This window comes from Mytilus trossulus, chromosome 3 (genome assembly GCF_036588685.1).
Source record: "Mytilus trossulus isolate FHL-02 chromosome 3, PNRI_Mtr1.1.1.hap1, whole genome shotgun sequence".
NCBI lineage: Eukaryota > Metazoa > Mollusca > Bivalvia > Mytilida > Mytilidae > Mytilus > Mytilus trossulus.
The window spans coordinates 83,585,101-83,604,317 of NC_086375.1; the positions used below are offsets into that span (position 1 = coordinate 83,585,101).

A 19,217-nucleotide genomic window follows, 5' to 3' on the forward strand; every position below is an offset into this window, starting at 1 on the left:
ATAAAACCAAACATGGCATGAATGTTCCTTATGAGGTGATGACCAAGTGTTGTTACTTTGTAGCCGATCCATCATCCAAGATGGCCACCAGCGGGGGACTTAGTTTAACATAGGACCCTATGGGAAATGCATACAAATGACTTCTTTTAGATAACCACTGAATGGAATGAAATCAAACATGGCATGAATGTTCCTAATGTGGTGCTGACCAAGTGTTGTTACTTTGTAGCTGATCCATTATCCAAGATGGCCGCCAGCGGGGGACTTAGTTTAACATAGGACCCTATGGAAAATGCATACAAATGACTTCTTTTAGAGAACCACTGAATGGAATAAAACCAAACATGGCATGAATGTTCCTTATGATGTGTTGACCAAGTGTTGTTACTTTGTAGCCGATCCATTATCCAAGATGGCCGCCAGCGGGGGACTTATTTAAACATAGGACCGTATGGGAAATGCATACAAATGAATTCTTTTAGAGAACCACTGAATGGAATAAAACCAAACATGGCATGCATGTTCCTAACGTGGTGCTGACCAAGCGTTGTTACTTTGTAGCCGATCCATTATCTAAGATGGCCGCCAGCGGGGGACTTAGTTTAACAAAGGACCCTATGGGTAATGCATACAAATGACTTCTTTTAGAGAACCACTAAATGGGATGAAACCAAACATGAGATGAATATTCCTTATGAGGTGCTGACCAAGTGTTGTTACTTTGTAGCCGATCCAACATCCTAGATGGCCGCCAGCGGGGGACTTAGTTCAACATAGGAGGACCCTAGTGGAAATGCATATAAATGACTTTTTGTTTAGAGAACCACTGAATGGAACGATACCAAACATGGCATGAATGTTCCTTATAAGATGCTGACCAAGTGTTGTTAATTTGTAGCCGATCCATCATCCAAGATGGCCGCAAGTGGGGGACTTTTGAATGAAATTAAACATAGCCTGAATGTTCCTTTCCTTATGAGGTTGTGTTGTCACTTTTAGCCAAATTTTATATTTTTTTATATAATTTCAAAATCCCAAGTAGAATCAGGTGAGCGATACAGGCTCTTGAGAGCCTCTAGTTATTGTCGCTACGAAATATTGTAACCATGCCATTGATATGAAATATTATGTTTAAAAGAGAGACGAATGATACTAATGAGGTATTACAGTCTGATTAAAATCAAACCTCTCAGCAATCCCTTTTCTGATATGTCGCGATGGCTCCCTTATATGTTTTACAAATGAAGCTTCTTTTGATGATAACTTTGCCAGTGTAGTGAAGACTACTGATGACCCTTAAGGAGAGATTGTAATCAAACAAACTGACACGTTGAAGCTGTAGTTGATATGAACATCAAAGTTGAGGATGTCAAGATAATAAGAAAGATGTCTTAATATTTGGTCGTCTTAAAACTTTATGTCAATTTAGTAAACTTGAAGTTATAGGAAAAACAACTGTTTAAACTTGCAATCGTCAAGCGGGAGCTATCAACTGTTTTCTCTTTTACACAATTTTACCCATATTAAAATAGCTTGTTAACTTATTTTTTAAAGCTACAATGTAAAAGCAAAACAAGCAAGTCCTACATAATCTGTGAGACTTGGACAGGAGCTCTGTGATCATAAGATAGCATACAGAAGTAAATATTGTAAAAACCCCATTTTTCCCCCGTATTTAACTTATAAATGCACTTAGTTTCGTATGCAAGGATACAGTTCATTCACTCTGTGGTAAAAGTTTTTAAAATTTTTATAACTTTTTTATGCTATCCTGCATTTGTACCAAACTTGGACAGAAGCTTGTTTATGATCATAAGATACCCAGAAGTATATTTTTGTTAAAAACAAATCCATTTTTTACAGTCTTTTACTTATAAGTGGACTTTTTTGCCTGGATACAATACAGTCACTCTGTGGTAAAAGATAAAAAAAAACTTTTAATAGCTTTTTTTTTTTATTCTAACCTGGATTTGTAACAAACTTGAACTGAAGCTTGTTTATGATCAAAAGCTAGTATCTAGAAGGAAATTTTGTTAAAATTTTGTACCTGTTAATCCGTATTTTACTTATTAATGGACTTTACATCCAGTCGCAGTTAAGGTGGTATGGGTGTCTTCCTCCATCTTGGATTATAAAAAAAGAGAACCAAAGGTCCAGATTTTCTATCAAGTTAGCAAAATTTTCTACAAGAATGCAGATATTTAATGTGAATTTTCATTTAAAAAAACCAATTTATTAGATTTTTTTTTTTGCAAATGTTGATTATTTATGGTTGTTTAATATTTTTTTTTTAGCATTTTAAGGGGAGGTAGCTCTAAAACAGTGCATTTTCTGCATGAAATTTTCCTATTTTGTATTTAGCCGGGAAAAAAGTACGGTGACCCTATGTTTTCTTTTGATATTCTCAAAGCATTGTCTGAAAGCTATGTTTTCCTTAAGTATTTAACAATTCTATCATTTTGTTTAGTTTCTATTCACAAAATGGTAAAAAAAATGTCATTTTGTCGCGTCCTGTAGCTTGAGAAAATGCGTGGTAACCTATTATTTTTATTATATTTTTCAACATATATCAATAGATACTACATTTTGGCAAAGTATGAACAAATTCTATCATTTCTATTTTAGACTCCCATACCACCTTAAAGTTTATAAATCATTTATTAGATTCATAAATTTTATAACTTTTTTCTACTATCCTGGTTTTTTACCAAACTTGGACAGAAGCTTCTTACAATCAAAAGATAGTATCGAGAGGAATATTTTTATTTATTGATTTTCCTCAATTTTGTTTAGCCTGCGATTAATAGCAAAGGTAGGCGAGACACTGGGTTCCGCTGGACCCTTACTATTTTTTTTATTATGAGTTGTTTTGACATTGTTTGCATTACAGGACTATCATTAGTTTTTACTATCTGAACAGTGAAATGCGAATTTGTATTACCACAAAATGCCACGAAAATTGATTTCCAACCAAAAAAATTAAACATCAATATTTAACAATTTGACTTTAAATAGATACATTATTTTCATCATAGTCATTTACTTTGTTACTACAGGTCGCTGTTTTGTAAATATAGACAATGTAATTTTCCATAGGAACTCCCTTTGTGGCTTGAACTGTTACACTTTTACTATGAAGTTTCGTGAAAAAATAACCCAGAACGGAAAGTTTATATGCCCTTCTCTTTATTCCAAGGTCAAAATATCGGACTGTGCGGCATATTTTCAACATTTAATATGCCCTGAACGTCTAAGAGTTGAAACTTATACTCAAATTCTATATAACCCTTACCTTCATTTTTGAACCTCATAAGAGTTACAATTTAGGCGCGGCTACCATGTTTTTTTATACTTGTTTCATTCCCCAGTGATGTCTCTATGAGATGAAATACATAGATCATCAATAGAAACAGTAAGTTAACAAATTAACATATCTATGAATATCATATATTTCCCCGAGAGAGGCGTGGTTTGAGAAAAAGCTGTATTTACAAAGTGAAACCTACAATAACAATGACGCCACACCCAAGCTAACTGTCAATGTAGGTTGCAAGTTTATTGAGCTTGAAAATAATCACAAATTTGATATAGTTTCCTTTGATCTTTTCTGAGAAATAGCCGATAATTAGAAAACCAACAAAATAACATCATGCTCCTGATAAGAAAAAAAAATAATGTTCTTTTAATCTCTACTCAAACTAATTAAAAGTAATTAAAAACGTTATTTTTGAAGATTTATTTAAAAGATATTTGTTGTTATGTCGAATTTTGATATTCAATCACATATGCAAATACATATTATTTTACTTTGATTATGCATTTCTTCATTTAGATAAAAAAAAAAAAAAAGAAGTTGAAAATATAAAGTGGCGACAAAAAAGAGATTCATATATTTATCTTTCCTGATTTTTATAACTATTTGATATTTTAACTAAATTAAATTCTACTTCTTTTGAAAAGCTAAGTTTCTTTGCCATTAATTCTATAAATTCGATGCAAATGAACAATGACTGAGTTGATGTAATTACAATACTTTACATTTGTTCCATACTTTGTTAATATGTTTCGGAATTACACAAGGTCAGACTGTTCCCAGACTGTTTATGACGTCAAGTACTAAATCTGTCGGATGTGAAGTAATAGATGCTTTTCGACATTTGAAAATGCCTGTACCAAGTCAGGAATATGTAAGTTCTTGTCCATTCTTCTTTGATGTGTTTTGTTATTTGATTTTGCCATGTGATTATGGACTTTCCGAATTGATTTTCCTCTAAGTTCAGTATTTTTGTGATTTTACTTTTTACAATGTGAAAACATCATTCATTTATCAGTTGTAACTGGATTTTAACTACATGTAGTTATCAATAGCTGCAGGTATTATTAGGCAAGTGTTTGTTTTTGTCTCTTGTGTTAATGTTAATGGATATAAGAAGATATATAGTTTGTTTATTTGAACTTTGAATGGAAAGTTGTATTCTGAAAAATTAAACCATACTTCTTTATCCTTATATACTTAATATATTTTCCGGAAAATGTATTACTAATAGTAATGCAGAAATCACCATCTAAATACCATACTTCACAGCCTACATTCAAAGGACGTGAAATAATTATGACACGGTGACATATGATTAATTACTTTATTGAACATTAAGACTTACACATGGATGCAATATCTTTAATTCGAAAAATTAGATTACGAAGCAGGACATTAGTCGCCAATTGAAACAACTAAATGAACACATAACCGTGTTTTAATTTCCCTTGTGTGATGTAAATAAATAAATGATTTGTTTGAAAATATATTTAAACGATCTTCGTCAGAAGCATTAACAAGGGAATTCGCAATAAAATCATTTAATTGTTTACTCTAAATTTATGTCACCACATTGGTACAATATTGACACTTAAGGTGGATCGGGACTCTTCGACTGCGCATAATTTCACGCATGGATTACAATGCACACGAAAAGTATTGGTCGTAAATTCGGTATTATTTTTTTTAAAATATTTTGATTGATTAGAAATGTTTATTCATTGTAGTTATGTCACTAAAAGAATATTTCTGTTATCATGTGTATCTGTTAAAGGCTCAAAATGACATTTCACCCATTTTCACCATTTCCCGCCAAAATTTGGGTTTTAATACAAAATATTTTTATTCCTTGTCCGTGACCTATGTTTTTTATTTGCTCATTCTTTGAAGCTATATTTGAGCTTTTTTGTATTACATTTTTGGACCAAGTGTCATATAACGTTTTTTGATATTCCGATAAAAATATGTCAACATCTCTATTTTCCCTATCATTTCATTTATAAAATGGTCCCTTTTACAAACCTGTTTAAAAGTAAAATTTTGAGCTTAAATGGTCCTTGACCCCCTAAATTTTTCGACCAATTTGATTCACTTTCTGGAAGAAATGAAATAACAAAAAATACCGCACTTCTAATAGAATCTTCGAATAGGCCCGAGCCATCTTAATGATGTTTTTAAAAATGATATTTATTTATATTGAGAAATTCATGATAACCGAATCCGATTCAATATTTTATTTGTTTCTACGAGACTTTTCTACGTTTTAGAAGGTATACTGATTTTATGTTTGCTTTTAATTACTATTTGGCTAAGTTGTAAACAGTGTTGTGTTAATGTTAAAGAAAACAATAGATAAAAAGGCGTCCTTCTTGTACATCCTTGAGTAAAAGAGAGTTTTTTATGAAGAATCTGTTCTAAAAAGGCAAGACATAACTAATATAAAAAGAAGATGTGGTATGATTGCCAATGAGACAACTATCCACAAAAGACCAAAATGACACAAACATTAACAATTAAAGGTCACCTTACGGCCTTCAACAATGAGCCAACTAAGCCAACTCATAGCGGACGAACATATACAACACCATTACTCCAAACACCTGTCCACAAATATCTATTTACAAAGGAAAGACTGAACGAAACAAACCCCACATAAATCCAGAGGCTAACAGTTTTTTAGAAGGTTAAGACGTTTATGTTCCCGTTCCTGCTACTCTTGTCTCTTCAGTTATGTGTACAATGTATAATATAGGACGAAGTTTTATATATTAAGATGATCTTTTGTTTAACTCCAACCAATTTCTTAAAAGATAAGGCATCGGTCTTAATGTAAAACGTCTAACCCAAAAACATGGTGGAGTAGAAATCCGAAAAGCTCTTCGGAACCAAAAACAGACGCTAAATGAATAAAATAAACGCTTCGTTCATTTCATTTGTCTAACACTCGTTTCCATTATAACCATCACTTACCATGAGTAACATTTTAACTCAAACATACTAAAGGCGATGATGTATGAGTAATTGATGAATAATTATCATTTTCATTATTTTGCAGAAAATAAAAAAAATACTGTTTGATGGACTTATTTGTCGAAATCACTAAGTATCGGTGTTTTTTGTTTTTATCAATAAAGTATTCTATTTATTATCCAACAATTAGCGAAAATATGATACGGCTGAATCCTGCTGCTTTCACTTTGAGATATATAATGAGAAAACATACATGATTCAAATAACAACTGTTTAAAATTCAACGTTTGTTGTATTATCCAACATTTAAAAAAATCTATAGACGTATGCTGGACACATAAGATTTTTACTGGGTAATTCAAATAACCTTTGAACTTGAGACAAATGCTTGTTAGATGTACATCCACAGTCATAATAAATATTTAGGTTAAAACTGGAAAAGTCAATTTGTTTATACTGTGTCAAAGAAGCGTGAAATGTCAACTGCTGGGAAGATAAAACTGTTCACACAAATCAAATTAAAACACAAATCGTTAGCATTTTTGTACATGTTATTTCAAGGTATTGTTGTTTTCTTTATTTTTTTTCCATATGAGATTTGAATTGAGTTTTTTCATTGTAATGATTGTCATCATTAGTTATTCGTTAAGCTACTGTGCATGAGCTGAGAATTGTCATTCAAAATTCAATAATGCATTTGTTGAACAACGTGTTTTGATGGAGATTATTTTGTTGTAAAAGGAACACTAATATAATGTTTAGGAGTTCTAAGCTGTAGATGTTCATCTAACATCCATTTTTCTCAAATTCAAATTTATTTGAATACCCCAGCAATTATAATAGCTTTGATTACAGCTTTGTGACAGTTAGAATGCCCTTAAGGCAGCTTTTTAAAATTAAATACCTAGGATCACTCATGATTGTTGCGGGCAATGGAACTTTGTGTGTCTTGCCGTCGTTTGTAATCATTGTTTTGAATATATTTCTTCGGCGTTTTTGGTGACTCTTTGATTATACGTAATGTTTGTCAATACTGCTTTCCTTCGGACAGTCAATATATATATGAATTTGTCAAAAAGTTTACAAATTTTAAGATTCATAAGTTATATGTTGTTGATACATTAATTTACATTTAATTGATATATACCAAATCAAATGATTACCGAGTTCGCTTGTGGTTTATTGAACAATCAGTTATCTTGAATAAGCATGTCTTTACGCTACACTCAAACATGTGGACAGGATGATGTAGAAGTAGGTCGAGAACCAGCTTACTAGCAAACTAGTTATGGAGAAAAAAAATGATGTTTTACGACCTACAAAGTCAAGTCGTAACGCTTATTCCGACGTTTTCGGGTATTTCCAATCTACCCCACCACTTTGAATGATGTATACCGTCAACGGAGTCGGTGACCTTATCATTATTTATACTGTCACACTGCGGAATCGTTGTTCCTAGTTTTATGAACTCATCACGAAAATGGAATTTTATGTATCAGCAACAAATAGTCTTTTCAGGAACATCTAGACATTTTAAATTGAAGATTTGATGATTTAACACAAATATCAGGTCAACATTTTAGTGATTAAGTTAATAACACAATGTTAACCAATGCACTCATATTTTTGACATTTAAACCTTTTACGTCTGTTTGTTTTGTCAACATATAGCGGTCAATATTATGAAATTCAATATGAATGTCATACAAGTGAGTGGTTTAGCTAGCAATAAAACCAGGTTTAATTCTATATTTTCTACATAGGAAAATATTTCTTCTAAGTCAGGAATATGACAGTTTTGATGTGTTTGAGCTTTTGATTTTGTCATTTGATTATGGACTTTCTGTTTAGAATTTAACTAGGGGTCCAGTATTTAGGTTATTTTACTTTTTTTGCCAATACTATGTTTTACCTATTTTGAACGAACTTAATCTGTTATGGTGCAGATAATGAAAGAGGTAGATGCAGACTTATTTTTCGAGAATTTGTGTTATGTCCCATCTACTCTTACTTAACCTTAATTCGTTATGTGTATTACTTGACATTTGGCATTTTACTTTTGTTATACTCATTTGGGCGTTTTACGACATAAATAAAGACCTTTTTCGGTATTTTTCTTCAATCTGTGTAAACGTTATTCAGCTACATTAAAAACTCTTCAATGATACACTTTGGTACGCCAGATGCTTTTTTTGCCCACATAAGACTGATTTATAGATTTTTTGTTATGAAACAAATTTCGATTTACTTTGATCGTTGAGGAATGTATTTATAGGATATTTTTCAAACGTTATCGGATCATCATATTAGTAATTCTTTTTATCTGACATTGTTTTTAGAAAAAGTGATAAAAACAATTAAATATTAAATGTTCAGTCAGGATACATCAAATAATTAATCTTATTTCTATTTAGTGAACACATGTGATATAGATAACTGTTTTAAAATGTTTTTGATTAGAAACATGCATGTTTTGCCGACATATACTATTGTACCCCATCATTTATGTAACTGAATCGCAACAAACAATAACCCAAGTAATAACAAAACAACAAAGGATCAAACTGAAATAGATCATAACTAAATTGTATCAGGCAAATAAATACGTAATTCCAAAGTATTCTTTTATGAATCTAACTGAACAATAAAAACATTTCCTCATAAATCATTATGTACATTTTTTTGTAATTAGAAGAAAATAAATTTGCAAAATCTTTCAGAACATTTGGATATCAGTACTATTAAAACTCATTCTGTATTTGGTCTTTAAACTTTTTTTTTCAGGTTAACAAAATGGATCGGACAAATCTTGACTTTGGAGCTTTGATACAAAGGGAGACAAAATGGATAGTTTTATCAATGGACCATACTAACAGTTCATTCGTCCCCTCTGTTTCTCACAATATTTCTAATATAGCAGTCATAGAAAGCAGTGATAGATTTATGCATATTTGTAATGGAAACACGGTATGGTATGCTCAACTGTTAAATATATACAAATGCTATAGATATCCTTAATCTACCGTCGGTTCAATCAAGCAATACAGCCAATATGCAAAATAACGGGGAATAAATTGCATAATGAACCTTATCTTTTTAAATGACTGGTTGTTACAGGCAATGTATGAAAAATAAATGTCATATACCACGTCAGGACAGTCGTTTCAAGTAATGTTGGCTTTTGTTTTTGTTGCACTTCAGTGTTCTTGTTGTTCCTTTGTTTCCCCTTAAAGTTGATGTGGTTTCCTTGGTTTTAGTTTGTAAACCAGATTTGTTTTCGTTTAATAGATAAATGAAGTTTAAAAACCGGTAAACTACTGTAGTCTCTATGTAGACCATCACATACATATAAAACTGTTTTAAAGCAAACAAAAATATTCCCTAAACAACAAAAATAATTTTTTTTATTAATTTTTTGCGTGGCAATAATCATTTTTATGTAGCATTTTTGGTTTTCAGAAATTTCTATAATTATGATATTAAATAAAAAAGATAGCAATCATCCCCTCGGTAAAATAAAAAAAAACCCAAGAAACGTAAATATTCTTTGATAATCACATTAACCAACTAAGTACTGGATATGTCAACAGAATAGACATCCTATTATCTGCATGCGTAAACCACCACAATGACCCAGAGTTATCAAAGTTGTGATGATAGAGTGCAGTTTTAAAAATAAATACACAGTTGAGAAAAATGTATTTGATTTTACACTGCAATTTTTCTATGGGCACAAGTAAAATTCCTAACCTATCGAAATTTATATTTTGCACATAACTTTTACATGACTTTTTATTTGGTTTGTAGATCATTTCGTCGGAAGAGCTAAAAGTAAACAAAAACTATTCAAAAGACGAACTGCAAAATGCGATGAAGGCAACAGGAATAGCATCAATTGTAAAGGTAATCATTTGATTGTCATAATCAATGTCAGCAATCGGTATCAAGGACATTGGCATTTGAAGAACCAGAATAACAATATGAAAATATATTCAAAGAAGAAGACATCATTATTTGTAAATGAACAGTATTTTATGCTACTATGAAGATATAAAATATTCTTTTTACAAGGTGTATCTAAGGTCACATTACTAATGAGACCCTGGTCTGTTCTACCATATGGTGAAGGTTTCACGATAAACAATCCATCAGATAAACATTAGGAGATATCAGATTTGAACAACAAATACATGCAATCACTTTAACAGATAATTAACAAAGGTTTCATTACTAGACAATTTCCGTATTTAAGAACGTATTTGTGTCATTGTTATTAGGTCTTAGACATAAACATATGCTTTTACGCAAATCATAATGAATTGGATAAGTCACGTGCAGTATAAAGATTGAAGGCAAAAGACAACGAAAACAGGATATAACGTTTACTACCAATTGATATATAGACCTGGTGCGAAGACAAGTCACACATCCAACAACCGAAGAACTTTCGAAAGTTTGGCTTCACAAAAATCAATGTTCAGTTACGATTATCACATATTATGCATCTCTAAGATATATATAAGTAGCCGTAATTCTCTATAATTTCTATAATATTCTGACAGTCAAATATCTTGCATACATTGATCTTGAATAAGGCAAAATTGTATAATATCGTGACAAATTATCTATAATAAGAAACAAAAATGCATGTGCAGACTCGCTAATACGACAGCTGTTTTCCATTTGGTCGCCATGGTCTTAACGGAGCATTTGATTTTTCCCATTTGTTAAATGACTTTCCGTTTTGATTTTCCTTGGAGTTCCATAATTTTATTATTTTACGTTTTAAATACTTGACCTTTGTCATTTATTTGTTTTTTTACTTGTACATTTACAGACCTATGCTGGAATGCAATCATTCAAAGTGCATACGTTAATGTACACACGAAAAGGTCGTCAGTTGGTTAATGTCCCGTTGAAAATGAATCTTAGTGAAATAAAACTTCAAGGCGAACTGTTTCCAAACACAAAGTACGGATTTAATCAAAAACAATTGTTAGTTACAACGCTGGAGGTAAGATTAAGAAATAAATGTTTGATCTAGGATAATGATCTAGGGTAATGATTAAGACAAAAAGAAAAGAGGCGATAACAGTTTATTTGTAACAAGGTCCCAAGGTCTTTTCCTAATTTACCTCCATAAGGAACGCTCTTTATCTAATAGCCATGATGTATTTGTACCGAAACTCTAACAAAAAGGACAAAAAAAAAAAGAATAGCCAACTCAAACATGTTCTGAAATATTGAGCAAAACCCATATCATATTAATAACTGTTTAAAGACAAACGTAAACGTGTTTAGACGAGAAAAACAATCTTCTGATTTATGTAAAAGCATCATACAGAAACAAATATGACTAATATCAACCATTAGCCATAGAAATTCTAAATGTGTTAAACTTTTATAGTATTAAATATAATGTAAAATGTAAAATGTAAACTATACAATACATAAATAGTAATTTGTAAAAGTAAACTTGTAGTTTGTATTTGATCACTAGGTTATTGTTCTTTGGATGTATATCTGCATCGCCCTTTTCATAATATTATCATTTACAAACGTGGATATAACTATTTCGTTAAAATAGTTTTTATTTTATGTTGTTGTAACACCGCTTTTCCGTATCAGGTGAAGGTTGAACGCTCACACATATTAACCCCGGCTTATTCTATATATGCCTTTCCAATGTAATCAGTGACTGTCGTTGGTTTATGTCTGTAATAGTTGTCCGTTTATTGTTGTAGCATAAATTATGCATTTTTCTCTTTTGAATTGTCTTATATTTTGCCATCGTTTGGCAATTTAAATGTTATTCGAACATATGATGATCTGTTATTTTCACATCTTCGTATTGAAATTGAAATTGTTTATTAATAGTATGTAATCGTTTATTAGACCACATCTCCTAACTTTCAGATTGGTAGTAAATGAAAGCAAATCCAGGATAACGTATATAGTTTTATTTCAGTGGCGACCGTTTAATGAAAAGATATCAGAAGGAAATTATACGGGATTCACAATGTTTGTATTACAGAGATTAGCACATCAGTTGAACTTCACGTACGTAATTTAAAACAAAATGAATTGGATTGATTAAATAAATTGACTAGATCATTTCTATCATGAAGAAAACACATTCATGAACCTAAGTTTGTACCACTAAAGACTTAGCACCACGAACTCGAGCAAAATAGAAAACTCTGATTTAGAATCATTTGCTCCAAAAGTATATAATTAATTGGCGGTCCGTTATAGCTGCTGCATACGTTGTTTGATAGTACCATCTCTGACAAGTATTTATGACTTTGTAATATCTAAATATTTGCACGGTCGGTTTTGCTTTATATTAACTATCTATCAGTCAAAGATTTTCCACTGAAAAGTACGGTTAGTATGCTGTTGTTATTTGTTTTTGACGTTAACCGAATTTCATTTTATTACATAAAGGGTTATGGTTAAGGATTATGTTATTTTTGTATTCGCTAAAAATCAATCAAGTCAATTGGAAAATAAAAGCTTACTGAGTGTTCGGTTATTTTATTTAGTAACTTACACATTTCAAAGCTATCACATTATTCCGTAATTTACACATTTCAAAGCTATCACATTATTTCGTAATTTACACATTTCGAAGCTTTCACATTATTCCGTAATTTACACATTTCAAAGCTTTCACACTATTCCGTAATTTACACATTAAAAAGGTATTACGTTATTTCCAATCCAACTGAAAGCCTATGAATATGACTTGAAGTGTACATTTACATTGTAATTTTCATAGAATGGACAAAATTGAGCACACAAAACAATTTGTTCAAATTTGGAGTTCATTTATATGAAACTGACTTCATACAAAAACGACTTTAAAGGAATGAAACGAAGCAAGCATTATCCTTTCCACTTTCCGACATATAGAAGTCATAGTTTGGGGATTATGTTGAACGTATCTTTCCCATCGATCTTAAAATAAAGAATAAGGGGTTTACGTTTAGTATAAAAAGAAGAGATGTTGTATGATTGCCAATTAGTCACATATTCGTCAAAGTTCAAAGAAATTTGATTTAAGAAATTATAGGCAACCAAACTGTCTTCATAAACGAGAAATAAAAAACCCATAACGTATGGTTGGCTTTATAAGTTCCCGACATGGAACATATAAAACTATTCGATTGAGAAAACTTAAAGCTTTCTTTTTAACAATGTAATCTAAGAAAAAAAATTGATAGACATAAACCAACGACAACCACGTGCACTGAACTATATGCTCCTAACTTTGGACAGGCACATAATGAATGATGCGGTGTTGTTTGTGAAGGATTAACCCTCCTTCACCCTAGACAGTGATGTAACAGTATAACATAAGACCAAATTATAAAAATCAGTTGAAAAAGGCTCAACTCATTAGATGTATAAAAAATAGAAATACATCTAAAACCCAGATTGGAAGTTGACAGGTACCTATACATCCCCAAAACAAAAAGACACAAAGTAAATATAGGAAGATGTGGTATGAGTGCCAATGAGACAATCTTCCATCCATGTCACAATTTATAAAAGTAAAATAGGTCAATGTACGGCCTTAAACACGGAGCCTTCGGTCACACCGAACAGCAAGCTATAAAGGACCCCAAAAAACCTACTAGTGTAAAATCATTCAAACGGGAAAACCAACGGTCTAATCTTTCTTAAAAAGAACGGGAAACGATAAACACTTATGAATCACATCAAAAAACGACAACTATTGAACATCAGATTCCTGACTTAACATAAGTTGCAAACAATTGCTGCGGGGTTAAACGTTTTAATGGTACCAAACCTTCTTCCTTATCTGAAACTAAGTAAAGATCTGAGAGTACTTACAGTTACTGTCAGGTAGTTCAAAGCCAACAACACTCACGTATCACATATTGGACAGAATATACGTACCCTTCAGCGGCACCTGATTTGTTCATGGTCAAATCAATTTTCAAACAGTCACGTTACAATCTCACGGTGCCACATTGACGATTCACATATTTTGAAATTTTCTTTACACGAGTAAAATCATGATATAATTATATAAATCAGGCAGCATATTTTTACAAACAGGTTTAGGATAGTTGAACCAGAAGACGGACAATGGGGAATAAAGAAAAATGGTTCCTGGACAGGAATGATCGGATTACTTGAAGACAGAGTAAGAATGCATTATCCCTCAAAAACATATTCTCAGTAATATTAAATACATTCACAGAAAGTTGTATGGTATCATTCGAGAAGAGATTCACATCTGTCATTGTCTTGAATACACGTACATAAACTAAAACACCTCTGTCAATGAAACAGTATTATGTTAAGCGCATATTTCCCTTCTTTAAAGAATGATAAAGGTATTTTTTAAATAGGTACCATCTAGCTAGCACGAGGCATCGGGTTTAACGTCCTCAAGTGCGACCAACCAAAGGTGCGTATTTGTTCATCCGTTACAGCCAAACATACATCCCACCTTAGCTATGGTTTATTGCCGAACGGGATGTTCATTTGATGACCATATTTCATGACCCAAATAGAAACTAAAGATTCGCAATCTTCGATACATGTTTAAATGGTCAATTGATTAACAAAACAATTGGCAATAGAAATAAGAAGATTTGGTATTAGTGTTAAGGTAAACAAGTATAGGTAAGAGTACAATCCTTTACACGGAGCTCTTTATCATACCGAACAGTAAGCTACAAAGGGCCCAGAAACGAGAAACACTTATAAACCAACTACAAACGGGAACTACCGGTCAACAGGTTCCTGACTTACCACAGGTCCAAGCAAATGCAGTGGGTATATAACAAATAAGAATATATGCTATCTTTCTTTTCCTTTCTATGTTAAATGTAATTTTCAGAAAGTGGACATTGTTGCCGCTCCTTTAACAGTTACGTACGATAGATCACAAGCTGTTGATTTCTTGTATCCAATCTTTTTCGACACCAACAGGATCGTGATAGGGCGACCCATAGACGACGATGATAACAAATGGAGAACTCTCATAGATATTTTTAGTGGAACTGTGCTGGCATACATTGCTGCTAGTATTATATTTGTCACCATATTTTTATGTTTTGTGGAGAAAGTTAATCCATATTATCTTTTGGAGAAAAATAAGGAAAAGAGTCGACTTAGTAAATTGTCTGATTGTTTTTGGTACAACTATGGAGCACTGTTAACTCAAGGTAGTGTGGCAATTTTAAATAGAAAAGGCCAAAATATATTAATTCATTGACAACCATTTCTTTATCAATTCGTTATTGTCTTCATTGCGAATACGAAAATGACGAAATATAAATGAAAAAAACCAAAACCATGTCAAATATCGTGTTGATCATTGTTTTGATATCCGACAGTCGACATCAAAACCTCTGAGCTTCAATCAGTCATTTATGTGTTAATATAAAAATTAGTTATCCTTCATAGTTAATTTCAAACGTGGATCCCTCATCGTTTACACTTTAAATGCGTAGATACTAAACAACTAGTGAGACAAAATGCACTTCAATTTTCTTAATAACTTTTTTTTATCAACTTTTATACCCAAATAAACATGATATTCATTAAGCATTAGTATACATTTTTATTTGTGAAACTGATATCTGTATTCAGGACAAGTAAATTGATAAAACCATAATCGAGTGAGCTTCATACCGTACACATAGAAATCAAAATTCATAAAACAAATCGGGTGGAAGGGTATGGACATAACGAATTTTAACTCAGTGCATGCATTTTCTTCTTTCCTTGCTTAAAATCTATTCCCCATGTTCAGATTTATTTTTCAATTACTTAATAAGGAGGAACTAATACACCAGATTCGCAAACGGGACGAACAGTTCTGAGTTATTGGTGGATATTTTGTATAGTTTCCATGGCTATATATAGCGGTAATTTGGTGGCGTTTCTTACAGTTGCCAAAGATGAATTACCGTTTACTTCAATGGCGGGAATGGTTCAACAAGAAAAATATAAATGGGGATTGTACGGTCATGGTGCTATGCACAGCTATTTATCTGTAAGTATTAATCAAAATGTATATGACGGAACTCATTGTTCGCATCGAAATTTTAATCGGCATACTTTATCGAATATGACTCTGCTCATAAGTACTATTTTTATCATGTTTTTTTTATTTAGCATTGTTCATATGTAAGGTACCATATTGAAATTACTTACTGTATTTTGAATTTATTGTTCAAAAGTTACCTAGCTCTCGTCTCTTTTTGAATTATGCACTTTCAAAATCAAATTTAAAAGTACGTTCCCGTAGAATACATCTTGATCATTTGACTTATCTTAAACGACAGTAAGGATCAACAGTTATGTCATACCGTGTGTATGGAGAAATTGATGTGAGCTTAGCGTTAGCCACATGACAAAGATTCTCAAAAGACATTTAAATTTTAAAACAAAGTCTCGAACAATAGATAGGTGTTAATACAGTATAACAAAGTCGTAATATTGCTACGTCTACGTAAGTTATAAATAGATAAAAGTATCAAAACCTTAAGGTAACATACATGTTACATTCTATGATATGATACTTTGGGCAGGAAAATAATGTTTGATGGATATAATTCACGTTGTTTATGACTGCACATACTCAATAAAAGTAGCTGTAACTTTGGATTCAAATTGAAAAAAAGTAGGGGACAAACACTTGTTAAGAATGCTGTATATGTAGAAAATATTGCAATTATGTTTTTAAAGATTACTTTGTAATCGACAAAATGGATATTATGTGCAGTATCATAAACTAGCGCAGATAATTTTGCGGAAGACAGCAATATATCTTGATACATTATATATAATCTTATGTTTATGTACCCTGAAATACAGTCGTTTTGTAATCATATTTTGATTTTATCATTCAGGAATCAACATTGCCAATTCATCAGGAGGTCTGGAATGGAATCGTCGGTTTCAACCACAGTGACCCAAGTGTTCTCATGTCAAATGAAGATAAACAATTCGATAAAGTTATAAGAGGGAACTACGCATACTTTGCTGTAAATTTAGTTGCACAATATTATAAAGTTAGAGGATATGACATTCTTATACTACCAGAAATTATTGCTACAATTCCTAATGCTTTTGCACTTCAAAAGAATTCTCCTTATGAAGAAATGTTTTCAAGGGAGTAAGTATTTAAATAAATCATCCATTTGTCTGGCCTTCTTGATCGACAAGATATGTTTTGAGTTTGGTGGATAAATACATTTATACAAAGTCGATATTCCGATGGGAACTTTTCGTGCACCATGACGGTGGGACTAGTTTTTGTAATTGTATCAAGCAGAAGTAAATGTAACCTTAATAAAACAAACATTTTGCAAGGTTCTTTTATTTCACTTTCAGATAGATGATGTCCTTTTACTCAATAGCCCCTTTTCACAGACTATTTGTTTAACATATAACTCAATAAACTTGAAATATAACTGAAACTAGAATGTCTACTTCATATATTGTTTGTTTTCCCTCGATATTGACACAGATGGACGACTTCAAATTTGATGCTATGATAAAACTGATGAATTTTTACTTTTAAATTGTTAATTTCCTATTTCAAGCAGTGACATATTCTTTTCTCTACCATATCATGTTTTAATTATATATCCTAGTAAATATTTATAGCTTGTGCGTGTTCAAACTCTTTGTTTAGATCTGATTACCGATGTGCGGTATATTTAAGCATTACAATATTGCTAAAATCTTTAGGTTATCTGGTCTGGTATTCTCTTAATATTTTAAAAAAACAGGTTACAGTTTTCCCAATTACTTCAAAGAACAAAATTTGTGAAATCAGTTTCGATTATCTATTACATTATCTAAAAATTCTTCTAACTTTTTTTTGTGAATTCAAATAACAAAAAATATTTCTTAAAACAGTGAAAAACAGTTTTGTTTTGAATAATGTATCACATAAACTTTATAAATTGTTAACTTTTCAATTTTGCAGGATAATGCGAATGCACGAGAATGGTTTGATAGACACTTGGCTAAAAGCTGGTTATCCACCGAGTACACAAACGAGCATCAAATTCCAAGCTAAAGTTATTGAATTTCAAGACTTACAAAGTGCCTTTTATTTGATAGGTATTGGTGTCACTTCTGGGGTTATTTCATGGATTTTAGAAAGGATCCTTCATCGAAGTCCAAAGTGTAACTTTAGAAAGACGAAAAGAAGTGTAAAACTGCATCGCATGCAATCCTTTGATCTAACAGCTATCCAATAATACTATTGTAATTTACTAAGTAATGATAACTTACAGCATTATTGATAGAATAAAAAATAACGTTATTTGTAAATAATCAATTTCCGTTTCAATCCCAGTCTCTTTATATCTATTTAAGAACAATCAGGTTTAGGACTCTACAATTGCAAACTTAATTTTCAGTGCTTCGTTGAAAATATTCATATGCTGTCATTGGGTCAATATGCGAGTTAGAATATGCAAATAAGGATATTTTGTAATATTAAACAAAATATGTATATACAAATGCTATATATATATAATATGTCTAAAAATAGCAACAATCAACATTCAATCTAATTAAGCGTGGATCAGTTTGTGAAAATAAACTCATACAGTTACTGAATTAAAATTATATAAATGTCTAAGAATATAACTAAAACACACTAATTCATACATTAAAAAAGTTCTATTAGATGTTAAATAGAAATACGCAATATTTGTTTAGCGAAATATTGCGTATTTCTATTAAACATCTAATAGAACTTTTTTAATGTATCAATTAGTGTGTTTTAGTTATATTCTTAGACATTTACAAATGCTATATATATTTAGACTCGTTTATATATATATATATATAACTCGTCTAAACATCAACCCAACAATGTTAGATCTGTAAATTTGCTTTTGCAAATTTTTGGTTCTTCCCTCGC

General features: G+C 31.4%; 1 protein-coding gene across 1 annotated transcript in view; it reads left to right on the forward strand.

The window, feature by feature from the left end:
* Positions 1–18,622, forward strand: part of LOC134712662 (probable glutamate receptor) — a 41,500-nt gene extending 22,878 nt beyond the window's left edge. The window contains exons 5-13 of the mRNA XM_063574410.1: positions 9,071–9,253; positions 10,094–10,189; positions 11,124–11,300; positions 12,255–12,346; positions 14,375–14,462; positions 15,165–15,492; positions 16,108–16,325; positions 17,185–17,450; positions 18,270–18,622. Of these exons, the coding sequence (XP_063430480.1) occupies positions 9,071–9,253; positions 10,094–10,189; positions 11,124–11,300; positions 12,255–12,346; positions 14,375–14,462; positions 15,165–15,492; positions 16,108–16,325; positions 17,185–17,450; positions 18,270–18,546 (1,725 nt within the window). The 3' untranslated portion in view covers positions 18,547–18,622. The remainder of the gene's footprint in view (positions 1–9,070; positions 9,254–10,093; positions 10,190–11,123; positions 11,301–12,254; positions 12,347–14,374; positions 14,463–15,164; positions 15,493–16,107; positions 16,326–17,184; positions 17,451–18,269) is intronic.
* The last annotated feature ends 595 nt before the right edge of the window (positions 18,623–19,217 follow it).